The 27,775-nt window shown below is 38.1% G+C and overlaps 1 protein-coding gene across 1 annotated transcript; it reads left to right on the forward strand.

The window, feature by feature from the left end:
• The first annotated feature begins 13,222 nt into the window (after window positions 1-13,222).
• LOC130919481 (E3 ubiquitin-protein ligase RNF126) lies at window positions 13,223-27,683 on the forward strand. Its single transcript, XM_057842238.1, has 9 exons — window positions 13,223-13,580; window positions 16,228-16,286; window positions 16,582-16,642; window positions 19,988-20,223; window positions 20,302-20,370; window positions 20,801-20,870; window positions 21,039-21,132; window positions 21,446-21,561; window positions 24,499-27,683. Exons 1-9 carry the CDS (start codon window positions 13,506-13,508, stop codon window positions 24,682-24,684), a joined length of 966 nt encoding a protein of 321 aa, XP_057698221.1. The 5' UTR covers window positions 13,223-13,505; the 3' UTR covers window positions 24,685-27,683.
• Window positions 27,684-27,775: the final 92 nt, after the last annotated feature.

Here is a 27,775-nt window from a genome sequence, read left to right on the forward strand (position 1 = left end):
TGAACTTACCTGCTGAAATGTAAACTTCGGCCAGCATTCTGACTCCCTCAAAGTGGTTTTACCTCAGTAATCTTTTTGACCGACACTTCACATTAATTTGACTTGCTCAAATGAGATGTAATCATTTTTGTTTACTGCACTGTATTAAAAATAGCAAAACTTGAAATTCACATAAAGCAAATCGAAATTGGAATTAAAAGGACCCATGGATAAAAAGATTTGTAGTTCTTAAAAGATATACTTTATTATGAATTAAAATAATTTGATATTGAAACCCCTCTTTATGTTTTCGTTTTTATACGATTTGTAAAATTAGTTTAACTAGTAGGTCGCCTTTATTGTCGACGTCGCTGGGCGGTGACGTCACATGGTTACACTGCCAGGCTTCCAGTAAACATGTCATCTGTTCAACCCATTCAATTTGAACCCGAGAGGAACATAAAACAGCACTGTCGGTAATTCACAAAACGAGCAGCAAAAGCAAAATGAACAGGAAACACAGGATGAGACGAGACGAGAGTGGGAGAAAAAAAAAACTGTTCTGCCAAAAGTGCTACACCGGCGAAACGTCTACAAGAGGCGAATTTGACACCCAAAGTACTACCGTGCGCTTTCAGCTTGTTTTGTTTATACACATACAGACAGAACTTAATAAATATGCCTTAAGCAAATACTTAAACGTAGTAATAACAAATAAAGGTGGTTTAAATATGCTACGTGACTAATGTGGTCAACAGATCAACAATCTGCTTTAAAGCTACCACAATAAAACACAACACTGAAACGTATGAGAGAGAAACACATGCAAAAAGTATTTTGAAGCAATTAAAAGGTAATAAAAGACTCAATTAAAACACATATAGTAAATACTGTAATTTTTGGACAATAAGCCGCTAATTTTTCCCTCCGCTTTGAACACTGCGGCTTATCGTCCAGTGCATCCTATATATGGATTTCAGGTTGATTACTCAGTTATCTATTGGTTTTTGAGCTATCGCAGGTTAAGAGAATTTTGTTGTCATGGGGTAAATTTGATTCTGCATGACTCTTGATAGTAATGGAGGATATTTTTGCATTTTCCTTGTTAACTCGTTGGCTGCCGTTGACTGCCCTTGACGTCCAATCCTTTGAAGTGGGAGGGTTGCTAAGGAATGAACATTCACTCGCTGCCACCCATGGATTGGGAATCTAGAAGTCATAAACTATTTTGAAGAGTTTTAATTTTTCATGAGTCCAAGATTTGACGGCTAACATCGTCCAGTGGCACTGAACGAGCTCCTAAAAAACTTTTTTTTTTTTTTAAATTTATGTAGTACTGAAAATGGTATTGGGTATTTTTTTGAGTATAGATATTGAGTTAAAAATATTATAGTATCGCGACAACAGTAGTCTTTAGGTGTGACTATCCCTGTGGCTTTTTGTCCAGTGCTGCTTATTACATGAACAATGGTTTTCTTGTCAAATTTGGTGTGTGCAGCTTATAGTCCGGTGCTGTTTAGGCAAGGCAAAGCAAGGCAAATATATTTATATAGCACAATTCAACACAAGGCAATTCAAAGTGCTTTACATCACATGAAGATCAAAAAAATCACATTGAATCAATAGAACGTAAAAACAAAGATAATCGAAACAGGAAATAAAATTATACATAAAAATTGCATTTAATCACAAATAGAATAAAAATAAATAAATAAATAAAAATATTACTACTAATAATAATAACTGAAATCAGCAATGGAGATAAAGCACAAGAGGAATAGAAAGCAAATAGATTGTTTATCTATGGACAAATGCCGTTTTTGTGTCAAATGTGTGGGGTGCGACTTATAGTCAGGTGCAACTTCGTCCAAAAATTACGGTTCTCGCCGCTTTTAACCGATGTGATCATGTGTTGGACGTCTCGCCGCGTAAAAGAAATTGAAATAACCCGGTAGTGTACGTCTAGTGCAGTGCTTCTCAATTATTTTCTGTTACGCCCCCCCCAAGGAAGACATAAATGTTTCGCGTCCCCCCAAACTCTGCCGCCACTGTAAATAGTATCATTTGTCTATAATATTATTATTATAAGTACACCTCTGCCTCACATTGTATCCTTTTTTTTCTATTAGAGAAAATAACAGAGATCAACTTATAAAGTATCACTTTATTAACATTGTTTTGTTTTGAACAGAAAACACTTGATGCGCATCAATTGGCCTGAATTAAAAAAAAAAAAAAAAAAAAAGTCACATCCAAACTGTAAAAATACACTCAAGGTAAATTTTTGACAATTTGATACTGAAAAATAAAATCAGTAAATAAAAACAAATTCAAATTGATTAGAAACATGAACTCATGACGACAATATGCCAATAAATTTGACTTAAAAAACAAAACTGAATAGAAGAAAGAAAAGAAAAAAAAAAAAAGAGTGTCTTTGGACAGAAGGACAGCTTTTATTTTCGCTGCTCGCTGCTCACAGAATCACCTCCAGTTTGCAATGGTGTGGGGTTATTTTGCACTAAGCATGCTAACAGTGCTCACTGGTTTACTGATATAACACTGACAAAGCGGGACGATTGTTGGCAATATTCGGCACTTTTTCGCAGAAAAACAACCAAGCGGCTTATCAATGAGATTGGGGTCCAATGTCTTTAAGTGGCGTCTTAACTGATTTGGCTTCCGGCTTTCCGCTATAATCATTTTTAGACACAGTAAACAGTGGTGTTTCCTCATCTACCACTGTATTAAATGTCAAAGCCAAAAGGCAAACGGCCCGAAAAAAGCGCATTCTAGGCGGCCGAGGGAGAACCGTAGGTGAGGGCGGTTGTCGTGGCGATCCCAAGCCGAAAATGGCACTTCTCGGGCAGACACGTGAGAACCGGAGAAGACAGTGGGTCGTTGCGTGAGTCCGGCCGGAAAACGGCTTTCGAAACCGCGCACAGCTCTCCAGCTCTTCATGAGTCTCTTCCGTGTGCTCTTGCTTACTTCAAAAATACTGCGCGCACTTTGAAAATGAGAGCACCACTGCCACCCACTGAGTGGATGTGCAAGTACATTTTATTCTCGTACGGCAAAAAAAAAAAAAAAAAAAAAAAGCATGTTCCCCGAGGTCACGCGCCACCCCTGGCATCGCTCTACACCCCCCTGGGGGGGGCGCCCCACCATTTGAGAAGTACTGGTCTAGTGGCAATGACAAACTACGTCATCAAACCAAGCGCCCATTGCGCACATAAAACATGGCGCCCTCCGTAGGTCAAAATATGTACTAAATATTATAGATTTTTAAAACAAAGGCAATATTTTATGTGTTTAGAATAATATATTTTCGTAAAAGAGAACAATTGTGGCTTATTAGAGCGTGTAAGTCTTTAAGTCTGAGGTTCCCTTTAAAAACCTGGGTCTCTTCAGTGCCAGCACAATGTGTAGACCAGTGAGCCAAACAGTCTGTCTGAGTATGTAATTGCCTGCGCACTCTTTTGAAGGCCTCAAAGTGAGGCTAGTTCACACAACTTGACATTTCAAATTAGCACAATTTATTTTTTTCAAATCCTGCTTACTCTGAAATGTATTTTACTTCCCCAAAACTTCACAAGTTAGCATAACTAAATTTATCAAGTTATTGGTGCCAACGTGATGAGTTACAAATACTCAGAATATTAAGTTATTGAAGAAATCTTGAACATTTTTGTTGTGCTAACTTAAAATCTTAGCATTAGCATAACTAACTGTATTTTTTTATTCCTTTCCAGTGTAGTGTTGCCTAGGAGTGGGAACCTCTTGGTACCTCATGATACGATACGATTTGTTATACAAAGCTCACGATAACGATGATCTGACGATATGGCAATACGATTATCAATATATTTGTAGAATATTCAAGAATGATTTTCTGACCAACCACTACTAAACAGAAAAACAAGCTTCTGCTGTGAATTGGAATGTGTTTATCACCAGTAGACGTCCAATCCATTTGAATTGGGAGGGTGGCAGCGAATGAACCTTCGTTCATTCGCTGCCATCCCTCCCACTTCAAACGGATTGAACGTCTATGGCTGTTAGTGGCAGCCAATGCCAGGCAATGAGGTAATTTTGGGCCATTTAAGGTCATTTACCTGTTGACGTTCAGTTACTTCCTGTTGATATTGGGGTATTTTATGGGTCACCTCCTGTTGATTTTGAGTTACAGAACAGGAAGTGACCTGGGAATCATCCAAATGAATAGGCAGTGACTCAAACTTAACATGAAATGTCCTATAAATGCCCTAAAATGAACAGCAAGTGACCTGTAAATGCCCTGAAAACCCCCAGTCTAAATGGATTGGACGTCGTGCACCGTCAATGCAGCCTTAGAGTTAACTGAGACACTATTATGGCGGAAGATTTTGGTAGCAACTTGTTGGTTCCTTTTTATTTATTTTTTTTAGACATTGACACCTTTTTAAAACGATATCTCGATTCTTGGCAGGAGCATATCGATAACCTTTTGGGATACAAAGTACCTCGATATATCACCATTTCGATATTTTGTCACACCCCTAGCGTTGCCATTGGACAAAATACATGTGACGCCACTAAGAACATTTTTAATGAGTCCATTTGATTATTATTGTGTGATTTGAAGCAATGTGTCAAATTTTCTGTGTGTGATGATGGCTCCGCTGTCCCCAACATACTAGTATTAGTCATTTGCCCAAATTACATCACGTCCTTTCCGAAGGCCCCTCCTCATGCCGTGACACGTCAATGACATCCACATGGGATCGTCTGCACTTGTGCAAAGTTCCCCCTCCCGTTTCCAGTAAGTCAGACAGACAACTTCAAGATCACAAACGAGCTTGTGATGAAAATGGACCCTGTGGACCACCCGCTCGCCAAAGAGAGCGCCACCGCATTGTAAACGGCTCCATCCCACAGCTGAAACTAATACATATCAGAGCGGGCCCCGCCACGGCAGTGTATCTGCAAACAGACACCGTTTCCGTGGGTTGTAAATGTTCCAACATATCAATCCATATTCTTGCACGTCAGCCCAGACATCGCATTCATGTGAGGTTTTGTTGGTTCATGGAATTGTTTTGCTTCTTGTGATCATTTTCATTTCTCAGAAAGTTTCTTTTAAAATAAACAAAATAATGGCATTATCATATACAGTGGTGTCCTCAGATGCTAATTTAAATCGTTCCGTGAACACTCTCATCACTCAACACTCATATTTCAAATAATCTCTACACAAAGGGAAATGTTTCACAGCTACTGTGACCTACTATGCAGCTTTAAATGTTACCACAGAGGATAAAGGAAAATATAAGTGATACTCTTTGTCAACATATGTTGCTGCAGCATTTGTGCTAAAATATACAATGCTGATTACAGAATATCCCTCCATTTTACGTCAGTGCCATTTACAGTGGGGCAAATAAATATTTAGTCAACCACCAATTGTGCAAGTTCTCCTACTTGAATAGATTAGAGAGGCCTGTAATTGTCAACATGGGTAAACCTCAACCTTGAGAGACAGAATGTGGAGGGAAAAAAAACAGAAAATCACATTGTTTGATGTTTAAAGAATTTATTTCCAAATTAGAGTGGAAAATAAGTATTTGGTCACCTACAAACAAGATTTCTGGCTGTCAAAGAGGTCTAACTTCTTCTAACAAGGTCCAACGAGGTCTAACGAGGCTCCACTCGTTACCTTTTGTAATGGCACATGTTTTAACCCATTATCGGTATGAAAGACACCTGTCCACAACCTCAGTCAGTCATACTCCAAACTCCACTATGGCCAAGACCAAAGAGCTGTCAAAGGACACCAGAACCAAAATTGTAGACCTGCACCAGGCTGGGAAGACTGAATCTGCAATAGGTAAAACACTTGGTGTAAAGAGATCAACTGTGGGAACAATTATGAGAAAATGGAAGACATACAAGACCACTGATAAGCTCCCTCAATCTGGGGCTCCATGCAAGATCTCACCCGTTGGCGTCAAAATGATAACAAGAACGGTGAGCAAAATCCCAGAACCACACGGGGGGACATAGTGAATGACATACAGAGAGCTGGGACCATAGTAACAAAGGCTACTATCAGTAACACAATGCGCCGCCAGGGACTCAAATCCTGCACTGCCAGACGTGTCCCCCTGCTGAAGCCAGTACACGTCCAGGCCCGTCTGCGGTTCGCTAGAGAGCATTTGGATGATCCAGAAGAGGACTGGAAGAATATGTTATGGTCAGATGAAACCAAAATAGAACTTTTTGGTAGAAACACAGGTTCTTGTGTTTGGAGGAGAAAGAATACTGAATTGCATCCGAAGAACACCATACCCACTGTGAAGCATGGGGGTGGAAACATCATGCTTTTTCTCTGCAAAGGGACCAGGACGGCTGATCTGTGTAAAGGAAAGAATGAATGGGGCCATGTATCGAGAAATTTTGAGTGAAAATCTCCTTCCATCAGCAAGGGCATTGAACGTGGCTGGGTCTTTCAGCATTACAATGATCCCAAACACACAGCCAGGGCAACAAAGGAGTGGCTTCGTAAGAAGCATTTCAAGGGTTGGTGGCCTAGCCAGTCTCCAGATCTCAAACCCATAGAAAATCTGTGGAGGGAGTTGAAAGTCCGTGTTGCCCAACAACAGCCCCAAAACATCACTGCTCTAGATGAGATCTGCATGGAGGAATGGGCCAAAATACCAGCAACAGTGTGTGAAAAGCTTGTGAAGAGTTACAAAAAACGTTTGGCCTCCGTTATTGCCAACAAAGGGTACATAACAAAGTATTGAGATGAACTTTTGGTATTGACCAAATACTTATTTTCCACCATGATTTGCAAATAAATTCTTTAAAAATCAAACATTGTGATTTTCTGTTTTTTTCCCCACATTCTGTCTCTCATGGTTGAGGTTTACCCATGTTGACAATTACAGGCCTCTCTAATATTTTCAAGTAGGAAAACTTGCACAATTAGTGGTTGACTAAATACTTATTCACCCCACTGCACTGTATATACTATAATGTTTTTATCAAAAAAGGTGGGGAAATGCCAAATCAATATTGTAAACATTGTAAACACCAGAAAATTAAAGTTAAAAGCTCATATTGTTTGTTTTAGTTTTGTTTCAAATCCATGGAAGACCTGACCGTAAGTACTAGTTCTCTCTAGGCATACTTAGACCCCCTTTAAAATGTCTTTAAACAGTAATTTTGTTCCATATCATTGTTCGGCTTCTATCAGGGGCCACAGACACAAAAACAGGATGGAAAAGAGCATCTTTGAAAGGCAGCGTAAAAGGAGTTATCTCGTAATTTACTCAAGGCTGATAATTGATGTCATTCTGATTGGAGTCGAAACAAGGTTCCACTCAAATGGAAAGTCATAGTGTAATTTGCAGTTTGGAGAGTAGCGTCAACCATGCTCATAATTTTCAATTTCTTTTTGGCCAAAAGACCAGACCACCTTAATTTCTTTTTCTTTTTTTTAAACAAGCTTTGGCCCACATGCTTGTTTGGATTTCTTTTTTGCTTACTTAGCAATTAAGTTTGTGTTTCCCAAATTTTTCAGCTCAAGCCCTATTTAGGAAGCGACAGTAGGTAGAGACTTGCGACTGACTTTCATGTCATTTGTTACATGACAGCAGCCTATTTTCCTTGATTAACTCCAACTTAATTGAACCTGTCAGGAATTGCAGTGACTTCAAGAGGCATGCATTTTCACATCTCATTTGCTCAAAGTTAGTGGTGAGTGGCTTTTGGCTCCCGATGTTACTAGGAGTAAAAGAAAATTAGTGAAATCCAATCCATCCAAACGCTTCAATAGGTTGCATGTAACGCAAATACACAAAGGGATTATCACCGCACGCTTATAAAAGAAAAGCAAGCACTCACGCATACACACACGTACACAAAAATACACAATTGATGGCAAAGATATTAGCCCAGGCACGCCAGAAGGGAATGATTTACACATTTCACTTTGTTCTCATTTCTTTTTTTCGTCTTTTTTCCCTCGAACTTGCACATTTTTTCCAAACTGACGTTTGATAAGCCTGATTATTTACAATACAAAAATTGAGGTTTGGGATCCTTTTAAATCTTTAAAACTGTCAGCAGAAGCGTATTGATCTGACCTTACTTCAACTATATTTGAGTAGATAACCTTGAAAACAGTTTTGATTATTGGACTGCAATCTGTAGGTGACACACAGCGAGGAGCAGAAGTATTTCCACTGCTTGTGATTTTGCAAGTTCGCCCACTTAGAAAATAGGTAGAGGTCTTAAATTTCAGTCATAGACGAATTGCCACTTATTGAGACATAATCTGAAAAAACATCCCGAACTCACGTTCTATGATTTTTCAACAATTTATTTGTAATTTACTGAGGTTTATAAGTTTTTGTACCGCTGAAAAAATCAGTGCTAATATTTAGGGGAGAAGCCTTTGTTTGTAATTAGAGGTCAGACTTTTTCTGTAGTTCTTCACCGGGTTTTCACATATTTGGCCAATTCCTCCACACAAATCTTCTCTAGATCTGTCAGGTTTCAGGGCTGTCATTGAGAAACACGAAGTTTCAGCTCCCTTCAAAGATTTTCTATTGTTTGGAGGTCTGTAGACTGGCTAGGCCATTCCAGAACCTTGATATGCTTTTTACACAGCCACTCCTTGGTCAGCTTGGCTGTGCGCTTCAAATCATTGTCCTGTTGGAAGATCCAGCCACGACTCATCTTCAAGTCTCTGATTGAAGGAAGGAGAATTTGACTCAAAATCTGACGATACATTTTACCATTCATCCTCTGTTTTACAGTAGTCATCCTGATCCCTTTGCCGAAAAGCAACCACAAATCCTGAGGTTTCACCCCCATACTTCACAGTGGGGATGGTGTTCTTGGGATTGTACTCATCCTTTTTACTCAACACACATCGAGTAAAGTTTGCATCAAAAAGTTCTACTTTGGGTTCATCGGACCACATGACTCTCTCATGAGCCCTCTGCATCATTCAGAAGGTCCCCGGCAAACTTCTGACGGGCCTTCACATGTACTGGCTTCAATAGCGGAACCTTCTGAGCAATGCATGATTTTAAACCATTGCACCGTAGTGTTCTACTGACAGTAGCCTTTGAAACTGTGCATCCAGGTCTATTCGGGTCAATGACCAGCTTCCGTGTGGTTCTATGCTAAGCCCTCCCTTTTCTCATCATGAGTGATGCTCCACGAGGAGTTAGTTAAATGGATCCCCAGTCCGAGATAGATTATCAGTTGTGTTTAGTCTTTTCCATTTTCTAACAATTGCTGCAAATGTTGATTTATTGTCACCAGGCTGCTTTCCAATAGTCCCATACTTTTTCCAGCTTTGGGGAGCTCAACAATTTTTTTCTCTGGTGTCTTTCGAAAGCTTTCTGGTCTTTCCCATGGCAGCAGTTGGATTATGACTGACTGTGGGGTACACAAGTGACAATAAAGAGCTCAAACAGGTGGTGGTTGGGTAGTTACTCATGGGGTTAAGGTGGAGTTTTTTTTAAGGTAGACTGACAGCTCTTATAGTGTAATAATTATTGCTGATTCTCAGGGGTACAAATACTTATGAACCCCAGCAAATTACAAATAAATTATTTTAAAAATCACTTTTATAGATTATGTTTCTATATGTGGAAATGCTTCTATGATTGAAATTTCAGACCTCTACCAATTTCCTAAATGGGTGAACTTGCAAAATAATGAGTGCAAATACTTCTCAATGTGGCTGTATAAAAATTTTCAGTGATGTTTTCTTTTTAAGTTAATGTCCCACAAACAACATAAATCAGTTGTGGATTATTTCTACTTTTAAAAATTATCCCCCGCGATCATTTTGAATATAAGTTTAAGAATAATTGATAAAAAATATCCACATTATAATTTTTTTTTTTTTTTATGTCTCAGCAGGACGAGATTTATCAACGTCTGTCTCTCTCAAGTTCTGGACTGAAATCTGTGTTTTAGCCTCCCTGAATGAATTTTGCATGTTCTCTCCATTCTTGGGTGATTTTGTTTCTGGGCAATCCTGTTTTCTCCATTTCCACAACAGTTATGATTATATAAAGACCTTATCTGAGACATAGGTCAAAATGTGAGCATGAACAGTTATCTACATATGCCCTTTATCTCTAAATTGTGAATTTTTACGGATTCAAAAAGAACAGAGGGGGAAAAAAACATTGTTGTACATAACAACAAAGAGCTAAAAACACTGTGCCGCTAGTACATAATGCCCATGCCGTATGTTGCAATTGCAACATCTACTGAATATTTTGATAGCTGCTTTGACAATGTAATCACAAACACTTTATGCGTCATAAGGATATCTTCTCGGAACACATTGTTACACTTTGCATGTTTATGTGTGTGATGAACAGCACTGAATACCATGTCAGACAACAGTGAGTCTGGTGGAACAGAGAGTCTTCACCAAGTGGGACACAAAACAAGTGACGCAGGAAAGAGGCCCAGGAAGTTCCAGCCAGCGGGTGTCTGTTTTTGCTGTGTGCATGTGTGTGTTTTCATGTGCAGGTGTTTAACTGTATGATCATAAGGGGCAATTCTTCAGGCTGGAGTGTCTGGAAACCTTAGTGGGAGAGCCAATTAAATAATGTGACCGACCAGGGTGGCTAATATACCATAGCTAAAACATGGGATGCTCATCAACTCCACCAAAGACTAAACCCAAAGATTTGCTGTAACAAGAAGTTATCTATTTTGTCCACTTTGGGTCAGCATTCACACATTGTAGACAGCAGTAAATATGGGTATAATAGGTGTGGCCTGTTGAGTGAGTTGTTCTACTTTTTCGAGGCTAACCTTTTAGCCAATGTGTTGAGTGAAAGTGTAAATAGAGGTTACCAGCAGGTGTGCTAAGAATGTGCTTTTCTAGCTTATATTTTTCCATTCGTTACAGCTCATTCTAAATGCAAAAAAAAAAAAAAAAAGTACAAAAATGCATCTAGTGATGGAACAGTTTCTCATATTTAGCTGCAATTTTCAATTTAATATTTTATAGTTAGTATTCTTTGACTTATGTATTCCTCCATTGCTTTATGTATACTTGTTAAACGTTAATTTAAGCATCAAGGGGTTAAGGATTTTTTTTTTTTTAACATTCAACTTTAGGTCAGAATATTTTCGAATATTCTATCTGCCTTTTATGTATTCTAAACCCTCTTTCATAGAATTCAAAGGGTCAAACATGGACCAAATTTTCGAAGTGAAAGAATTTAGTCAACTGGCATCGTGATGAAAGAATTCAAGGACAAGGTTAAAGTTTCAGGTTTTCCTCACGTCATACATCGGGAATTGCTAGTATTACTTGTCGAAAAAATGATAAGTAGAATTTTATCCACCACATTTCTCGCTAACAGGTGTACCCAAGAAAATCAGCACGCTACCAATGTCTTTTACCAAGTCACTCCGATGTTTACTTTAGACAAGCGGTTAGTTGTGCAACTGTATTGTACAATATCAAATCGTAAATGTTAAACTTGCCCAATATCTCTTGGTTGACACAGAGTTGGGTAAGGTTATGAAATTTGTAATTGTGATGAAACGGGAAGATAATCACTTAGAAAGTGACCCTGTAATTTTCAAGTCTTAACCCTTCTTCTGAATATTTTTGGTGTCCTGTGGCATCAAACCTGCATTTAAAAAGTCAGTCATGGTACGAAAAACCGGTTTAGTGGAAGGGACTCCCAATTTTCATTATGTTTGAGGTGCCTGCCTGTATGTGTGTCGAAACCTGGATTTAGTGCATCAGAACATCCCAAAAGTCTGTTGCCAGTTGTAACATGTAGTCGTCTAGAAATAGGCTATGCACCTCTAGCGATGCACCATATTAAAGGTATTTTTGATAAACATACAGCTCAGGAATGAGCTGTAATTGGAATTAATGTAATTTCCCCCCAAGAAACAAAGTTCACACAGTCAAATCCAAAACAGCAAGGGTGTGAAAAGATCCCACGGTTTGTTAGGAATTGTTTTGTGCGGCTCACATGACCGGCGGCTGACCCGCAGTCACTCCCCGGCCACATTTGGATGGCTGCGATGAGCGCTGGACTGGAAGGCCGGTGACGCACCGGGGCACAAAGAGACAATAGATGACCTCAGCCGAGCAGACATAGCAAACCTCCGTGCTATCAGACCTTCTCTAATCTGGACCCATGGGATAGACAGGTTTCTCCTGCTCCCACATGGCCCCTGTAGACACAACAGCAAACGCACTAGACATGACATCCACAGCATTGCTGCGGAAGAAGCATCCACTCTTAAACTAGTCATCTGCCATGTTTGGTTTTCATTCCCACAACTGATTAGTTTATACTTGGACCATAAAACAGCATACATGAGATTCTCAGTTCTTTGTGTGCAGATCCTCATTAGGTGAACCCAAAACTACATTCAAGTTTGATTTCAAGCTTATCCAAATTGACTATGTAAAGGCATGTACACCATAGAATGGTTTCCAAACAATTACAAGACAAATATTGACAAACAAGCGTTCACACAAATTGACGGCTCGTCTTCAATTCCGACCTAAAAAAACAAACAAAAAACTATACCAGTTCCAAGCATACAAATATTCTGAGGAGATGGGATTGGCTGGTGGGTCTCTTGTAAAAAAAAAAAAAAAAAAAAAAAACTCCTACTGCTTGTAACCAGGCACTCCACACCGAGCAGAAAATCTGCACTTCTGGTCATTCAATAGCTAAAAAGAATGCTACCGAGATATAAAAGGGAACGGCATAATTTTTCCATCCAACTGCTTTCCATTTGTTGCTATTTTTAACAAAATATTTCCCGGACTTTATTTTGTTTTTTATAGAACACATTTTTAAGCATTGCTCTAGGGTTGAAAAGCACTTTTAAATAGTAAATAATTGAGAAAATTACTAAAGAATCCAGCTGGAAAAAAAAACAACCACGTTCCAGACAGCGATAATGAAATAAAACTGTTTTCCACTACATATAAGGGTTATTACATTAATCACTTTCTACTAGGCTATTTTTTTGGCATGTGAATGACACTTAATAAAAAAATAAATAAATAAAATGAAACGCGTTTTTCCATACTTATGAACTCATTAAGTACAAGTTTGTGAGTCAAGTAAACTGTACTCCACTAGATCCACACGAGCGCCATCTTGTGGCAACATTAAGTGTGTGCTGCTAAATAACACGTCCAAATTGTCCTGACTTGACATTTAATTCTGTCTCTGTAACAAACATATATAAATAAAAACAGACAAAAAGTGCGTTGGTTTATTATAATCTGTATAAAATATGCATGAACTAACTTCATTCGTCTTCAGTCGTACGCTCACGTTAAAGCTTTTCAAGATGGTCGTCCATCAAATAGACACAGAAATAAGCTAATTTATGAGTTTATTCGCCCAGGGAAAAAACTCACTTCAAAACATTTGGCCAGTTTGTGTGGTGAAAACATTGTCCTCTTGGGTTCCCCATACTTGCGTCTACCTCTCCGCCTCACAGGCTAAAAGATGGCCGAAGCACATCCATGGCCTAGCCGGTTCTTCTGTCACAGATGCTCCGCGGAAATAAGTCCTCGCCTTCCCGTAAGTACACTCGACACTCCGTCATGGGACAGCACGTTCGAGGTTATTCAACAAACAATTGGTGTTTTATGACGTGTTTTAAAGGACCATTTCGCCATCGTGGCCGAATGTTAGCATGCTAATGCTACGAGGTCACACTTTAAACTTCTTGCTAACGGAAAACGCCTCATAATAATGTGTACCATGTAAAATCAGGATCGTTACTTAATATGTACATTTGTAGGAAGTTAGCCACGTCCCCTTTTGCCCCCCACCCAAAAAATAACCGCTACAATATAGTTACATCTTAATGTCAATTTAAAAAAAAGACCTTTATTGACGTTTAAACCTGTGTGATTATTGAACGTTTGCGAGTTTTAAGTGTGACGACTAAAACACCAATAACGGCGTGATATTCGCGAGTTGGCGTCACTTGTTTACTCACAACAATAGCGTAAATTCTATTAAGACGCCTAAATAAAGCTGGTGAGCTTTGTTGAAAGCGTGCTATTCTTTATGGTCCATAATGTTTACATGCTGTCACGTTCCAGAACTGTCACTTATTCACATGCTGCTGCAGTGATTCTATACAATATGAGGTGTGGCAGAAAAGTTCTAGTAAAGGTATCACAAAGTAGCATTTTCCAAACCAAAATATGAGCTTCCCATACATTGTGGGGCAGAACTGACACTACAATGAAATCCACTATAACAACGTGCCTGTTAACAATGCCCTGAGCATCCTTGTACGTGCACATTCCCCCTTCCCTTTCTAAAACTCAAAAGACGACCTGTTTTGAAAACATGGAATGCATAAAGGCGAGGTAGAGGTTGAGGGGACACCTACATTGCTGGGAAAAACACAGTTCACAGTTTGAATTAAAAATGTATCTTTGTGATATACCTCGCACCAACCATTTAGTGACAAATCTGAGCCCTATTTTTGGTATAATATGATACTCTTTTTGTATTGGTTTAGAATGATGTAATTAGGTTGGGGTACTTAACCTGTCAGTGTAATATATCAGTAATACAGCTGGCCAGGACACTTAATGGAGTCGAAATGAAAGGAGGGGGAAGGGCTCTCATCCGTTGTAGGATTGGTTCTTTTGTCTATAGTGTGTATATGTCAGACAGTGTGTTTATGTCAGAGATGGAAAAATAACTCTAATCCAGTGTTTAAGTAGAATTTAACCCACTGCTATTGAGGATGGCAATGAGTTATCATTCCAGTGCAAATGACAGCAAATCAATTTGAACCAATCGAAATGGATTGGACCTCTAACAATGTCAAAATGGCGTCCAATGAGTAAGTCAGGTTCCCGTGCTAAAAAAAAAAAAAATACTGATTAAACTCCTGCACTTACACATACCTGAGTTCAAATGTAGGTGTCTACAAGTTAAAGGTAATCTAAAAAATGAAGCAGTTGTCACAAAAATTAAGAATATCTTGTTAAGTATTTGTTATGCTTAAGAGCTCAAGCCCCAACTCCAGCAGAGGTGCTGAAAGCAACTAGAGTATTACTGCAACGTTTTTTTAAGGTTAGAAACTAGGGCTGAACGACATTGGGAAAACTGACTTTGCGACTTTTGGGGGGTTTGCGATATATATATTTTGCGATATTAAAACTAGAAATTTCACTAGATTACTTGAATTGTTCTGTTTGAGAAGACTTGGTTGACTCACTAGGACCACAGATGTCCTGATCTGATCACGTGATCGGAAATCAGGCTGATCGCGCCATTTCTTAGAGGATCGGAATTGAAAGGATCAGGTTTAATGTTTTTCTGCTTCATGCTCGTTCCCTACTGCTAAGCAGTGTGACCAAACTGTTTTTCTTGGTCACCAGTGCAGCTGGCGTTTGGTACTTAAAGTTAACGATGATTGACAGGTTTGTAGCTTTGCTCTGGCCTGAGACACCTCGGTAGCTCTACGATCAAATCACTAATGTGTTAATCATCGTTAAGCTTGGTGCGCAGTCTGAAGTGTGCTGTGCCAACTCATTGTGTAAGTGAGAGGCTTTTCTCTGCAGCGTGAGCGTCAAAGCAAAAAAACTTTTTTTCGGTATCAGATCGGGATTCAGTCTCGGTGACTCGGACTTTGGTGCAAAAATATGAGATCGAGACATCCCTAGTATTTACTAGTATATAATACTGATTAATCTAGGCTAAGTTATCTGTGAATGATGAATATTAGTGTGTATAAAAGGGATCCAGGAAGCTTTGTCTCTGCAAAATTGCTGCTTTTATGAGGAAAACCAAAAGTTTAGCTAAAAAAAAATAAATAAATAAAAAAAACACACAATCGCACGTCCTGCGATGGGACTAATGCGAATGCGCACATTGCGATGGCGATGTTCAAACGATATATTGTGCAGGCCTATAAGAAACAGATGCTCATGTTAATGTCATGTAATTATGTGATAGTGGATCATGTCACAAAAATATTACGTTCCATATGAACGGAAGATAAATGTTGGCTGTTATATTGCCTTGCTATTCAGAATGCTACCATTTGTGCAACTGAAGGGGCACATTTACCCTTAAATGTTTTTTTTTTTTTTTTGAATGATGCAGCAACAACAAAAATCAATTTTTAACAAGTAAAGTTTGTATTATTACTTTAAATGTTTTTTTTTTTTTCTTCTTCTTTTTCTTTTTTTTTAAGGATTACACCTGTCCAAGATGTGAATCGGGGTTCATTGAGGAATTGCTGGAAGAAAGAAGGTATGTAGAATATTTTGATTTTCTGAATACAGTTAGCACCATCCGAATCAGGTATCCTCTCAATTGCTTACAACTGAAGTCTTCCACCATTTATTGTGTGTAATGAAATAACAATCATAACTACATTAATGCAGTGTGGAAGCGTTAAGGATACATTCAATTGGCTGTTAATCAATATGCTGTGACATTAATAGGAATCTAAGCAAACAAGCTCGATTGGTGTGGTTGAAGCAAAAAAAGAAAAAAAAAACTATATAACGACACATAACTCGTCAACTATCTGTCTCCTGTCTAGTGCTGACAATGGCTCCGTGTCTTCCATCTCCAGCGGGCCACAAAACCAGCAACCATTTGAGGTTCCTAACTCATTCTTTACTTACATCACATTCTGTGTTAAAGGGGACATATGGAAAGTAGACTTTTTTTGTTGGGTCTCTGGAGTAAATTTCGTAGCAGTGGAGCTAATTTACATAAAACAGAGATTCTCTGCCCGCGACTTAGCAGAAGAAAGTCCGCCACTTTCAAGCCACCACCAGACTACACAGTTGGAAATTATATATCGATGGCATTACTGTATAGCCACTTTCAGACATAATACAGCATCATTAACAAGTAGTTTGACCCGCAATTGACACAGAATGTGTCTTATCAGACATATGGCCGTGTGCTGTAACTTTCCCGACTAGCTGCTTTCAGATATGCAGAGTGAGCTGGTGTCCTCGTTACGGGTAGAAAACTAACGCATTCCATGCTATTCCATTGGAAATTTTGAACAATATTTTCCTCAGCCATAAAATCCAGCATCTGTTAGTTTGCTGTCTTTCAATTTGTCATCTTGATCATTTTTGTGTTCTTTGATTGCTGCTTGTCAAAAGTTGTTCAGTGTAGGGCTGTCTTAAATAATTATTTTTCTCCCAATTAGTCTGTCCCGATTAGACTTTAGTCTAATAATTTTTTATGATTTTTTTTTTTTTTTTTAACTAATCTTGCAATGAAATTTTTGTTGACAATTATTAATTTTAGAACACTTAAATTCTTTATTAAAGTACAAATGAACACATAAATAACAATAAATCACAAATAAACAATGAGAGCAAATGCTGATGGCATTAACTAGTACAATAGAATGGAATGTAAACAGATTCAGAACACTGACTTCACTTTTCCAACAGCAACTCTTACTTTCTCATTTCTGTGTTATGTCTATATTGTTCTCTGCATTAGCGTGAGCACCAGCAGAGTAGATAAATAAATGTAGATAGATGAATGTCACGTATCACTGGAGTGAAGTACGTGAAAAAAACTTAATGATGCACGTTGGTACGGCGCTACGATGGAGTATTAGAGACAAAAAAATTAAAAGAAAGAGATCAAAGTCGTAATATTGCTGCGAGAAACAAAAGTCGCATTATTACATGGGGTAATGTAGTTATGAGCTGTTACAAACTTTAAATACATTTACCTTCGCTGGGAGCTACGACAAAACATTAGTATAAATTCTTGTATTGATTATAATTGGATGTAGATGAAGCAAAATAAGGAGGATTTTCTTATTTGTAAAACTTGATTCTAAAACACAAGATGGTTTCAATATTGCCGATTTTAACGGAGGCGGCAACGCGCTACGTAAAGTACGTAGCTGCTTATTCAGCTACATTAGCCCGACATTAGCCCCTAATATTCTTTCGTACGACCCACATAAATTTACGAGCCGCCAGCTTGTTGTCTCCTGTCGTCTTCAAAAATTATACCTGGGTGACGGTGCTTCGGGTTTTTATTTACGGCCAATGTGCTACCGTTGTATGCAAGCTTGGCACTACAGCGACTGCTCCTTTGTTTCGTTGAAATAAGTCCATGCTTTGTCACTCTCGTGCGCTTCTTTGGCTTTGTACCCCTTTCCCCGCTTGAATCCCGAACGTCCGACATTTTCAACTTTCCACGCATATATATTTTTAAATTTTAACCCTTTATTAACCATTGATGGGATGGTGTGTTCGTCTTCGCATTTACACCATCGATGACGTCGACTACATCGACTAATCGGGACAGCTCTAGTTCTGTGTTGCCATAAAGAAAAATAAGGAAATGAGGTTGAGTTTTTTGGTATGGGATCTTTTTGTATGATATTTTCATCATCAACCTGTGGATCTGAAGTGGAACATTATCAGACAACAACACCTACCAGGAATTATCAGGAAATTTGGCTAGATTGCCAGCCTTTAAATAACTGTGCTATGTTGGAATAAAGTGAACCTGCAGATTCTGTGCACACATAAGCATGGACCGCTTAAAGACTGCCACGTTACTTGACTTTAGAAGGAGTCTCGAAAGGGGCTTAAGTTTACACTCTCAAACTCATAAAATGGGTCGCCCACAATACCACATACCAGGTTGCTATCTACATTTTATTAAGTCCACCTTGATCATGACATTAATCAGATGACAAACAGTTCTTGGGGAAAAAAAACAACAATATTTGCTTGCTTCAAATATTGAGACTCCAATTGAAATAACTGTACAACTAAACGCACAATATAGAAAATTACACACGTTGACGAACACCATAAATGGGAAGAACCTCAATCTTGAAGTGTTAACCAAAATTATGCATATTCAAACACAACAACAACAACATAAATAGATCAGAATAACAATATGTCTCCTTTAACTCATCCGCTGCCATAGACGGCGATTGAATTGGGAAGACTGGCAGTGAATGATCTCTGCCAGTCTTTCAATTTGAATACATTGGACGTCATTCACCGTCAATAGCAGCAAATGAGTGGACTCATTCATCCTAACCTCAAAGAAGTGGATGGACTTCAGTGTTTGGTCGTTGATGATGTGGGTTTTAACCAGTCTGCCTTAACACTGTGATGTCAGTCAATATGCAATGATTTCTTCCAGTGCTGTGTAAATTTCTATGATGTAACAGTCAACAAAACCTCTAGTGTTCACACTTGAAGTGCACAACATCAATTTAAATGCATACTGTAGGCCCATTTTTTATTTTACTAGCTTGGATATTAAGAAAAAACAATGTTCTTAAATGTAATGTACACACACACACACACGTTTATATAGACAAGTAGAAAAAAAATAATGTAGTGGTAATGTAACAATTTTAGTCAGTAACATTGAGCTGCTAGTGACCTAAACCAACCCCAGACTTTTACTTAGGAGTAGATTTAAAAAAAAAAAAAAAAAAAAAATCAATTTAATCGCTGCATTGTAATATTCCAACACCAGTTCATCATGAAATCCGCAACTCTTATGAATTAATGAAAAAAAAAAATCAGCTTAGTTTTTTCAGTGCTTTTTTGAAACTTTTTTTTTTTTAACTTTAGTTTGTCTGTACATTTCAGACTTTTCACTGCTCAAAAATGTAGTTGGACATGTTGTGTGTGTTTACATAGACATACAAATACCCGTTAAAAAATGCCAACATGGACTCTAATTATTCGTATATTCCTACTTCTTACTGAATCAACATTAAACATTGAATTGTGAATTTCTTTACAATAACCAGCATTGATTTTAACACTGGTCTTGTCGTCAGTGGATATTGAGCCAACCTGTACTACAGATATCAAACACGACAGAACAAACATAATCTGAGAAAGTATGAACACGGCCTTGTTGTTATACTTGTTGAAGGTTGTAAAATTCCTCTCATTTGGCAACCAAATCTCTACCTCCAGAGCACAGACCAGCACTTGTTTACATTCCCGTCGGGCTACGGCCAGTTCTCACTAAGCGTCTTCGATGACGCCTTCGACTTTGGGGCCGGACTCGGAGCAGAAGACAACCGCGACGCCGAGAGCCGGCGAGAAAGGGAGAATGCGTCGCGGCAACGCTACAGCACCAGGCAACCAAGGAGTCGTCACGGCTCCAGACGGCAGCCGGGCAGACATGATGGAGTTCCGACTTTGGAGGGGTGAGTGCCATGCAAACATGGAAGCGTGCTTGTTTTCAAATATCCTTATTCATACATTTTGTCGCGTTGTGTTTGCAGAATCATTCAGCAACTAGTGAATGGAATCATTGCGCCGACTGCGATGCCAAATATTGGAGTTGGACCCTGGTGAGAGTTTATGGTTGCAACTAAGGATTTATTTTTTTCATGCATTTAAGAACATACTATACATTTTTATACTGCTTGTTCTTATTCTGTTGCATGCGAGAGGCAGCCAAGAGATGTAAAAAGGGGCATACATCTGTTTATTCAAGTCTTATTAAATGATTTACATGGAATGTCCAGGACGAAAGTTTTTTTCATTTTAGCTAGACATTTGCAATGTATGTATCTAAAGATTTAGGGCCTGAATAAGTTGCAACCACAGATGGTTGTTGCCAGGTAGTTTATGCCTTCATGAAGTGAAAACTTAGTTAATATAACATTAGGTTGTGATACTGATTCAACAGGAAGCACAACATTTACAGTGAATTATTCCTTCTCGCAACAAAAATGACTGTCCTATTGATCTTAATGCAAGATGTTTTTTTTCCCACAGGGGCGTTCTTCATTCGAATCCTATGGATTATGCATGGGGTGCTAATGGGCTAGATGCTATTATAACACAGGTATTTTTGGTTGTCATTTTCTGTTCAACTCATTGATGGCGATCCACTCCAATCCAGCTCCGATGGATTGGATGTTGAGCTCATCAATGTCAGTGAAATTGTTCATTATAAATTTCAATTTTCCATGCGGTGTTTGCCCATTCATTATGTATTTTTCCTCAATTTCAGTTATTAAACCAGTTTGAGAACACGGGGCCTCCGCCTGCTGATAGAGATAAAATAAAAAATCTTCCTTCAGTCTTAGTTTCAGCGGAGCATGTTGGTAAGTTGAAAAAAAATCCTATTTTAAATATAAAGAGTTCACAAAGTTTACTCTTTGAAGATTTGCAATTTCCACTGCTTTTTCTGTAATGTAATAAAAAAAATTTATAGACCTTATGGCCACTCTTTTACACTGCTTGGCAAAAAAGTTAAATAAAATCCATTTGCTTAAAAATTGCACTGCATTAGCCCAACGTGAAGCTGTTAAAATCACCTCAGTCAGCATAAACGGCCTGTTAGAAGCTCTTAAGATGTTATACAGAATTATTGTCGTTTTAAGCTGTTGTTATCATATTATGTGGCTTGTCTCACAGCTTCAGGGCTGGAATGTCCAGTGTGCAAAGAAGATTACAGTGTGGGAGAAAACGTGAGGCAGTTGCCGTGCAATCACATGTTCCACAATGATTGCATTGTACCCTGGCTAGAGCAGGTAAGAGACCCCCACGTACACTGGAAATGTACTGTAACTAATCAGATTGAATATTATGCTCTGGTGGAGCACAATGTGGACTGAGATTTTACAGACAATATCACCCAAGGAGGAAATCAAATGAAAACCTCATTTTAAAAGTAATAATAATCTAAAATGCAAAACAGTGAAACATGATCTCAGTGGGCCCTCATTTTTTTATATAATATCAAAGATCCTTTTAAATACTGAGAAAGGAGGTTCAATATAAGAGATATTTACGTGCCTCAGTAGGTGCTGCTGGTCTTACATGTTCATTTATGAACAATAGTTACTGTGAACTATGGAAATAAATAATTATATTATAATGGAACCTTGAATTGTAATTTTAAACAACACAAATTAAAATTTGGAAGTTGCCAAAATGTGTTTTCCTCTTCATTTTTGACTAAAGGCCAGTGTTGTCACAGATTACTTGAAAAAGTAATTTAATTGCTGATTCCACCTCAAAGTAATCTGGTTGCTTTACTGATTACTTTATTATCAAAGTAACTAAATTTAAAAATAATTTATTGGTTACTTTTTGCCTTTTTTTCCCCCTTTGCGTCTTCAACATAAGAATGACAACAGAAAAATGTCATCGCATGTACAGTGTTATTGAATTTTTCACATAAGGCTTAATATTCGAGTTAGCGGGGGTTTGATCAGTTGAAGGAGTTGATTTCAACCACCATTGACTCGCATTAGCTTAGCCACTCTGGAGCTCTGAAACTAACAAATAACTGACAAATTGCACGGATTTTTAAAAAATCCACTCCAGCGACTAATAAAACCCCGGCTAACTCAAAGACTAAGCCTAATGTCAAAAATTCCAACTTCCCCTTTAAAATAAAGACCATTGAATACAGCCATTAAAATGTTGTCTATAAAAGTTGTAAAGCAATAAGACAAACAACAAAAATGAACAAGAATTCTTCAAAGTATTTCATAATGGATCCAAATTATTTTTTCGAACAGATCATGTGACTCTCGCACCTTAGAGAAGGTCGTTTGCTTTGCTTAGCTAAAACTACAGCTGAGGAGGCAAGATGGATAATTAGAATTTCTTTAAACCTAAGCTTCAACAACAACTGAGCTTGAACCGATGATTGAGCACAAGCAGGATCAGAAAGTACTGGCTGTCTCGTTACCTGTAGCTTTTGTTTCGAGTTTTGTCGCGTTGTTTCTAGTTTTGTCACGTTGTGCTGTGATTCCAAGTGGTTCCTTGAATTGGATGTTTTCAGCGGTCGACACTCTTTATGAGGTATTATTTCAGGTATTATTGGAGCCACCTAGCATCGCGTTTGCAACGACGTTACAACTCCCTTGCCTCCTCCCCACTTCTGCTCTCTCATCTCCGTGAGTCCATCCGTGAGTCCGCCTTTCCCGCCTCAAGAACAGTAACGGCGTTGCCAAGATGAGAAAAGTAATCAATTAGATTACTCACTACTGGAAAAAAATAACGCCATTAGTAACACTGTTATAGTCTAACGCCGTTATTAGCAACACTGCTTGTTACTGAAAGAAAGTAATCAGATTACAGTAACGCGTTACTAATTACTGACGACGCTGCTGAAGTCAAGTCCCTGCCAAAGCCTTTTTTTTTTAAGACAATTGTTATGTCTTTGTTTATCCATTCATTTTTTTTCTCATCTGTTTCTCAGTGCTGTTTGTTACATTAATTTTAGTATTAATGTAATTTGAATCAAATATTTTTCCCATCAAAAATTTTTTGTATCGAATGGTTGCAATAGAGTCAGAGTACGAATCTTTTTTTGTTGTTGTTTTTTTTTTTTGCATTTTTACAGCCTGAATATGGACTACGCTTTGAACTCAAAACACTTGTATGAAATCATCTTTCAATTTCTATTAAATGAAATTTTAATAAATGAATTCCTGCCCCTTTAAAAAAAACACACACAATTTGTTTTACAGTTTATAATAAGAAAAAACAATGCTCTACAGTAATGTACTTTATACACAGTAACATAATTCAATGTAATGTAAATTAGGCCTGCACAATTTATCGTTTGAAATTTAGCTTTATCGTTCGCCATGCGTAATGGTCCCATCGCAGGACATGCGATCGTTTTTTTGTTTGTTTGTTTTGTCCCCTAACACGTAAACTTTTGTTTTGCTTCAATAAAGCTGCAAGTGTGCAGAGGCATGGCCTCCTAGATCCCTTCATATACAACAATCTTCATCATTCACAGATGAGCCCCCTTAGCCTGGATTAAATGGTGTTACTGTGTATGAATATAATGTACTCAACCAAAGTCTTCCCAAACAAAGCTATTCAAGTCATCTGGTCAAAATTCTACTAGTTTTAATATCGCAATATATATCACCAAACCCAAAATTCGCAATGTCAGTTTTTTCCAATACCGTTCATTGTAAATACAATTCAGCATCATTTGATGCTACAGACTGGTGTGTGCAACTTTGCCACGAGGAGGCAGCGAAATGCATACAAACGTTAACTGAAAAGCTGATGATGACACACAGAAGATGACTGATGCAACTAAGCTGCAGGAACATTACTCATTTTTCCCAAAGGTTAAAGATGAAAGATATACCATTTGCCTGAGTATTTTAACTTTCTCTGTATTTATATGTAGCCAACGTTTCAATTTTTTTTTTTTTTTTTTTTGTTAAGATTTTCAAAGGTTTAACTACCATAATATTGTTGCAATTTTGTTTTTCAGTCCATGGCATTTCTTGTTATTTGTTAGCATTAAACTCATGGAGTTGAGACCTTAGCTAACTATACATCATGTAATTGACCTTTTTGTGGTTTTCTGCTGGGAAAGGGGAGATATTTATTTTATGGGGGCTTTATTTGCATTACAAGGTTGATGCATCTCTTCTATTCCTATTTGAGTACCGAACAATGACAACTTTCTCTCTCACTGTCTCTAGCACGACACGTGTCCAGTGTGCAGGAAAAGCTTGAGCGGCCAGAATACGGCGACTAACCCTCCAGAACTATCAGGGATTAACTATACCTCCTCCTCTTCCTCCACTTCCTCAACATCTTCCTCATCCTCTTCCACCCCGCAATCCTCCAGCTCTACCAGTAATGAGAACTCCACTGACAACTCGTAGAGAAAACTTTCTTATCCGTCTCCACATTTACTTTTATTATGAGCCGTCTGGAGCTCCAGGCCTGCTCTCGTCTCTAAAAGAGGCAAAAACTGGGGTGAATTCTCATTGAGACAGCACTCGGTTCAGTGGTAAGAGGTGAGGTCCGACTGCTCCTGCTTTGTTTTTTTTTTTTGTTTCTTTTTTTAAAATCGTTCAGGGATCCAAACAGAAGTCTGGCTGGAAGCCCCATGGACGACAGCCGCTTTAAGGGACAATGTGGGGAAGCGTGCAAGAGACTTCAGACGACATCTCATGCCAGAGCATTTTTGAATTGAACTGTTTTTGCAAATTGACATGTACATTTATTCCATTTTCAAGATCTATCATATCCAAGGTTTTACTGTGTGTCCATATGTTCTATCATGGTTCATTTTATTTTCAAATTTGCAGGTGTTTAATTATGAAATCTTCACTTGCAGGATAAGACCCAACTGTATTTTGATGTGAGAACTTGCTTTCCACACACACATACACAGCATTTTTTTTTTTTTTTACCCGCCAAACCTAAAAATCTTTCAGATTCTCCATGTAGTTGGAACATTTCATGCGCGGTATAACCTCAGTGGACAGTCAGTGCTTCTCAAAGGTTGCCAGTTGATTTGCAGTATGAAAATAAAGAGGTTTGGGTGGTATCACTCAAGACTCATTGTTCTTGTGTGTATTTTTTTTTTTTAACCAAACTAATGTAATCAATAATCCGGCACAGGTCCTCATTTGTTACAAGACTAATGAATAGAGAGCCATTTTGCTAAGAACATGTTCCTATTTTATCATCAATAAGCAGAAACAGGACCCATTTTGATCCCAAACCAATGAGGAAGCAACTTCAATGTAGAATAAGATTTTTTAGATAGTTTTGTACTTGCTCACGTTCTCTTGTTAGTAATTCTTGCCTGCATCAATGGTGTTATCAATTCTGCTTCCGTTTTAATTGTATGGTCTTCAAAGGTGTATTTCCTCCATTTTGAATCACTCCACTCAGGTTCAAAGGACTTCCATCACAACACATTGTTCCTATGTAACTGATTTAAGTTTCATGGTGAGAGAAAGGGAATAGTTTAGCTTTACTATGTGAGACTACTCAAAATTTTCAACAATGGGAATGAGTCTGTTGTAAATGAGTTGCCTTTTCATCTTTGTGTTCACGGCTATTTTATAAACTCGTAGCCATTGACAGCGATAGACATCAGATCCATTTTAACTTCTTTGGCTGGCATTAGATGATCATGTTTCAGTGCCATTGACTGTGCTAAACGTCTATTTTGGCATGGCCGCGATCGATCGCTTTCAGTCAAAATTGATTTGACGACTATCATTGTCGATTGCAGCCAATGAGTTAAATTATGAAAAATTTTAAAGCTGATCCAACAGTAATAAGTTTGTTGGTGTGTTTCCTTAATAGTAACAGTAACGTTTTGTTATGCCAAATTTTCTGTCATGTCATTGTAAAACAGTTTGTCAATCTCTGTCAATGGCAGCCAATGAGTTAAATGGTTTTTCAAAACCTCAATAAAATTTTGTTGTATCAATATCTTTTTAAGTTAATATAATGATATAAATTAGTTCATACATTCTCTGTGATATTTCATTGGTAACCATACCGCAGGGGTCAGCAACCTGTGGCTCTAAAGCCTCATGTGGCTTTATAGCGCTAGCGCTCGTTATTGCCCTAGTGTCTGCCTGGAGCTTTTTCAAAAATGTTTGAAAATGGAAAAATATTGGAGAAGAAAATATATTTATGTTTTAATATTTTTTCTGTTGGAGGACAAACATTCTTCTAATTTATTAATATTGTAATGAAATTAAATTTAGGCGGCATCGTACAACTGAGTAGTCAGGTGGTGCGTCATTACACGGCATGGAAAATATGGATTTCATCATTAAGGTTCATTATGTACAGTGGCGAGAACAAGTATTTGATACACTGCCAATGGGTTTTCCCATTCGCCAATGGGTTTTCCCATTCGCAGTGTATCAAATACTTGTTCTCCCCACTGTATATGTAGCCAACTTAGATACATACAGTGCTGGCTAAAAGTACTGTACAGTGTATCGCAAAAGTGAGTACACCCCTCGAATTTTTGCAGATATTTAAGTATATCTTTTCACGGGACAACACCGACAAAATGACACTTTGACGCAATGAAAAGTAGTCTGTGTGCAGCTTATACAAGAGTTAATTTATATTCCCCTCAAAATATAGCCATTGATATCTAAACCCCTGACAACAAATGTGAGTAGACTCCATAGAAACTACGTACATCCCTAAATGTCCAGGAGCACCATTTTCCACCATAATGTAGGGCCCAGTGTGAGAAAGCTGGGTCTCCCTCAGTGGTCATGGGTCTTCCAGCAGGACAATGACCCAAAACACACTTCAAAAAGCACTAGAAAACGGTTTGAGGGAAAGCAATGGAGACTTCAAAAGTGGCCAGCAATGAGTCCAGACCTGAATTCCATAGAACACCTGTGGCGTAGTGGTGCACGATATTTATCAGTCCGATAATTATCGGTCCGATAATAGGAATTATGACGTCATCCCAATAAATCCGATAACCATATGTTATCGGGCCTATTATTATTCTTTTTGGCGTGGTGTCGGATGAGGATGTGTGCATTTGTTTCTACTCCTGTTTTGCCAGAATGCAAAGTTTTGTTACTGTTCTAGAGGCCGTATTTTTCCTTCACTGAGTTATAAACCTTACTATGGCAATTAGCAAATGTTTGCATTTTACAGTGTTATGTTTACAAGTTCTTGAGAGGCCTTTTGGTTATTGATAGGCTTGCTGTTCTATAACTGCCAAGTTAAGAAAGTTGTTTCATGGACCAAGTCGACAAGTCTCCTCTCCTGTTGCACCATTTTTTTTTTTTATCTGCTGACAAAGCAGAATACCTGTTGGGTTTATGTTTGTTTTAGATCAGTGCTCATTGTTCAGGGGAACACATCGTCAATGATATTGACTGTGATTGACTCAAATTATATTCATTTGAAAAAAATAATATGGACACTTTATTTGAAGTCAAAACTGTTCTTGTCTTTGTTTTGTTCATT

The sequence above is a fragment of the Corythoichthys intestinalis genome, chromosome 7 (genome assembly GCF_030265065.1).
Source record: "Corythoichthys intestinalis isolate RoL2023-P3 chromosome 7, ASM3026506v1, whole genome shotgun sequence".
In the NCBI taxonomy this organism is placed as follows: Eukaryota; Metazoa; Chordata; class Actinopteri; order Syngnathiformes; family Syngnathidae; genus Corythoichthys; species Corythoichthys intestinalis.

Bases quoted from the DNA above. Each gene is read 5' to 3' on its own strand.
- LOC130919481 (XM_057842238.1), top strand. From the start codon at position 13,506: ATGGCCGAAGCACATCCATGGCCTAGCCGGTTCTTCTGTCACAGATGC. The intron at 20,871-21,038 runs GTATTTTTGGTT...CCTCAATTTCAG, and splicing joins TAGATGCTATTATAACACAG to TTATTAAACCAGTTTGAGAA. The intron at 21,562-24,498 runs GTAAGAGACCCC...CACTGTCTCTAG, and splicing joins TTGTACCCTGGCTAGAGCAG to CACGACACGTGTCCAGTGTG.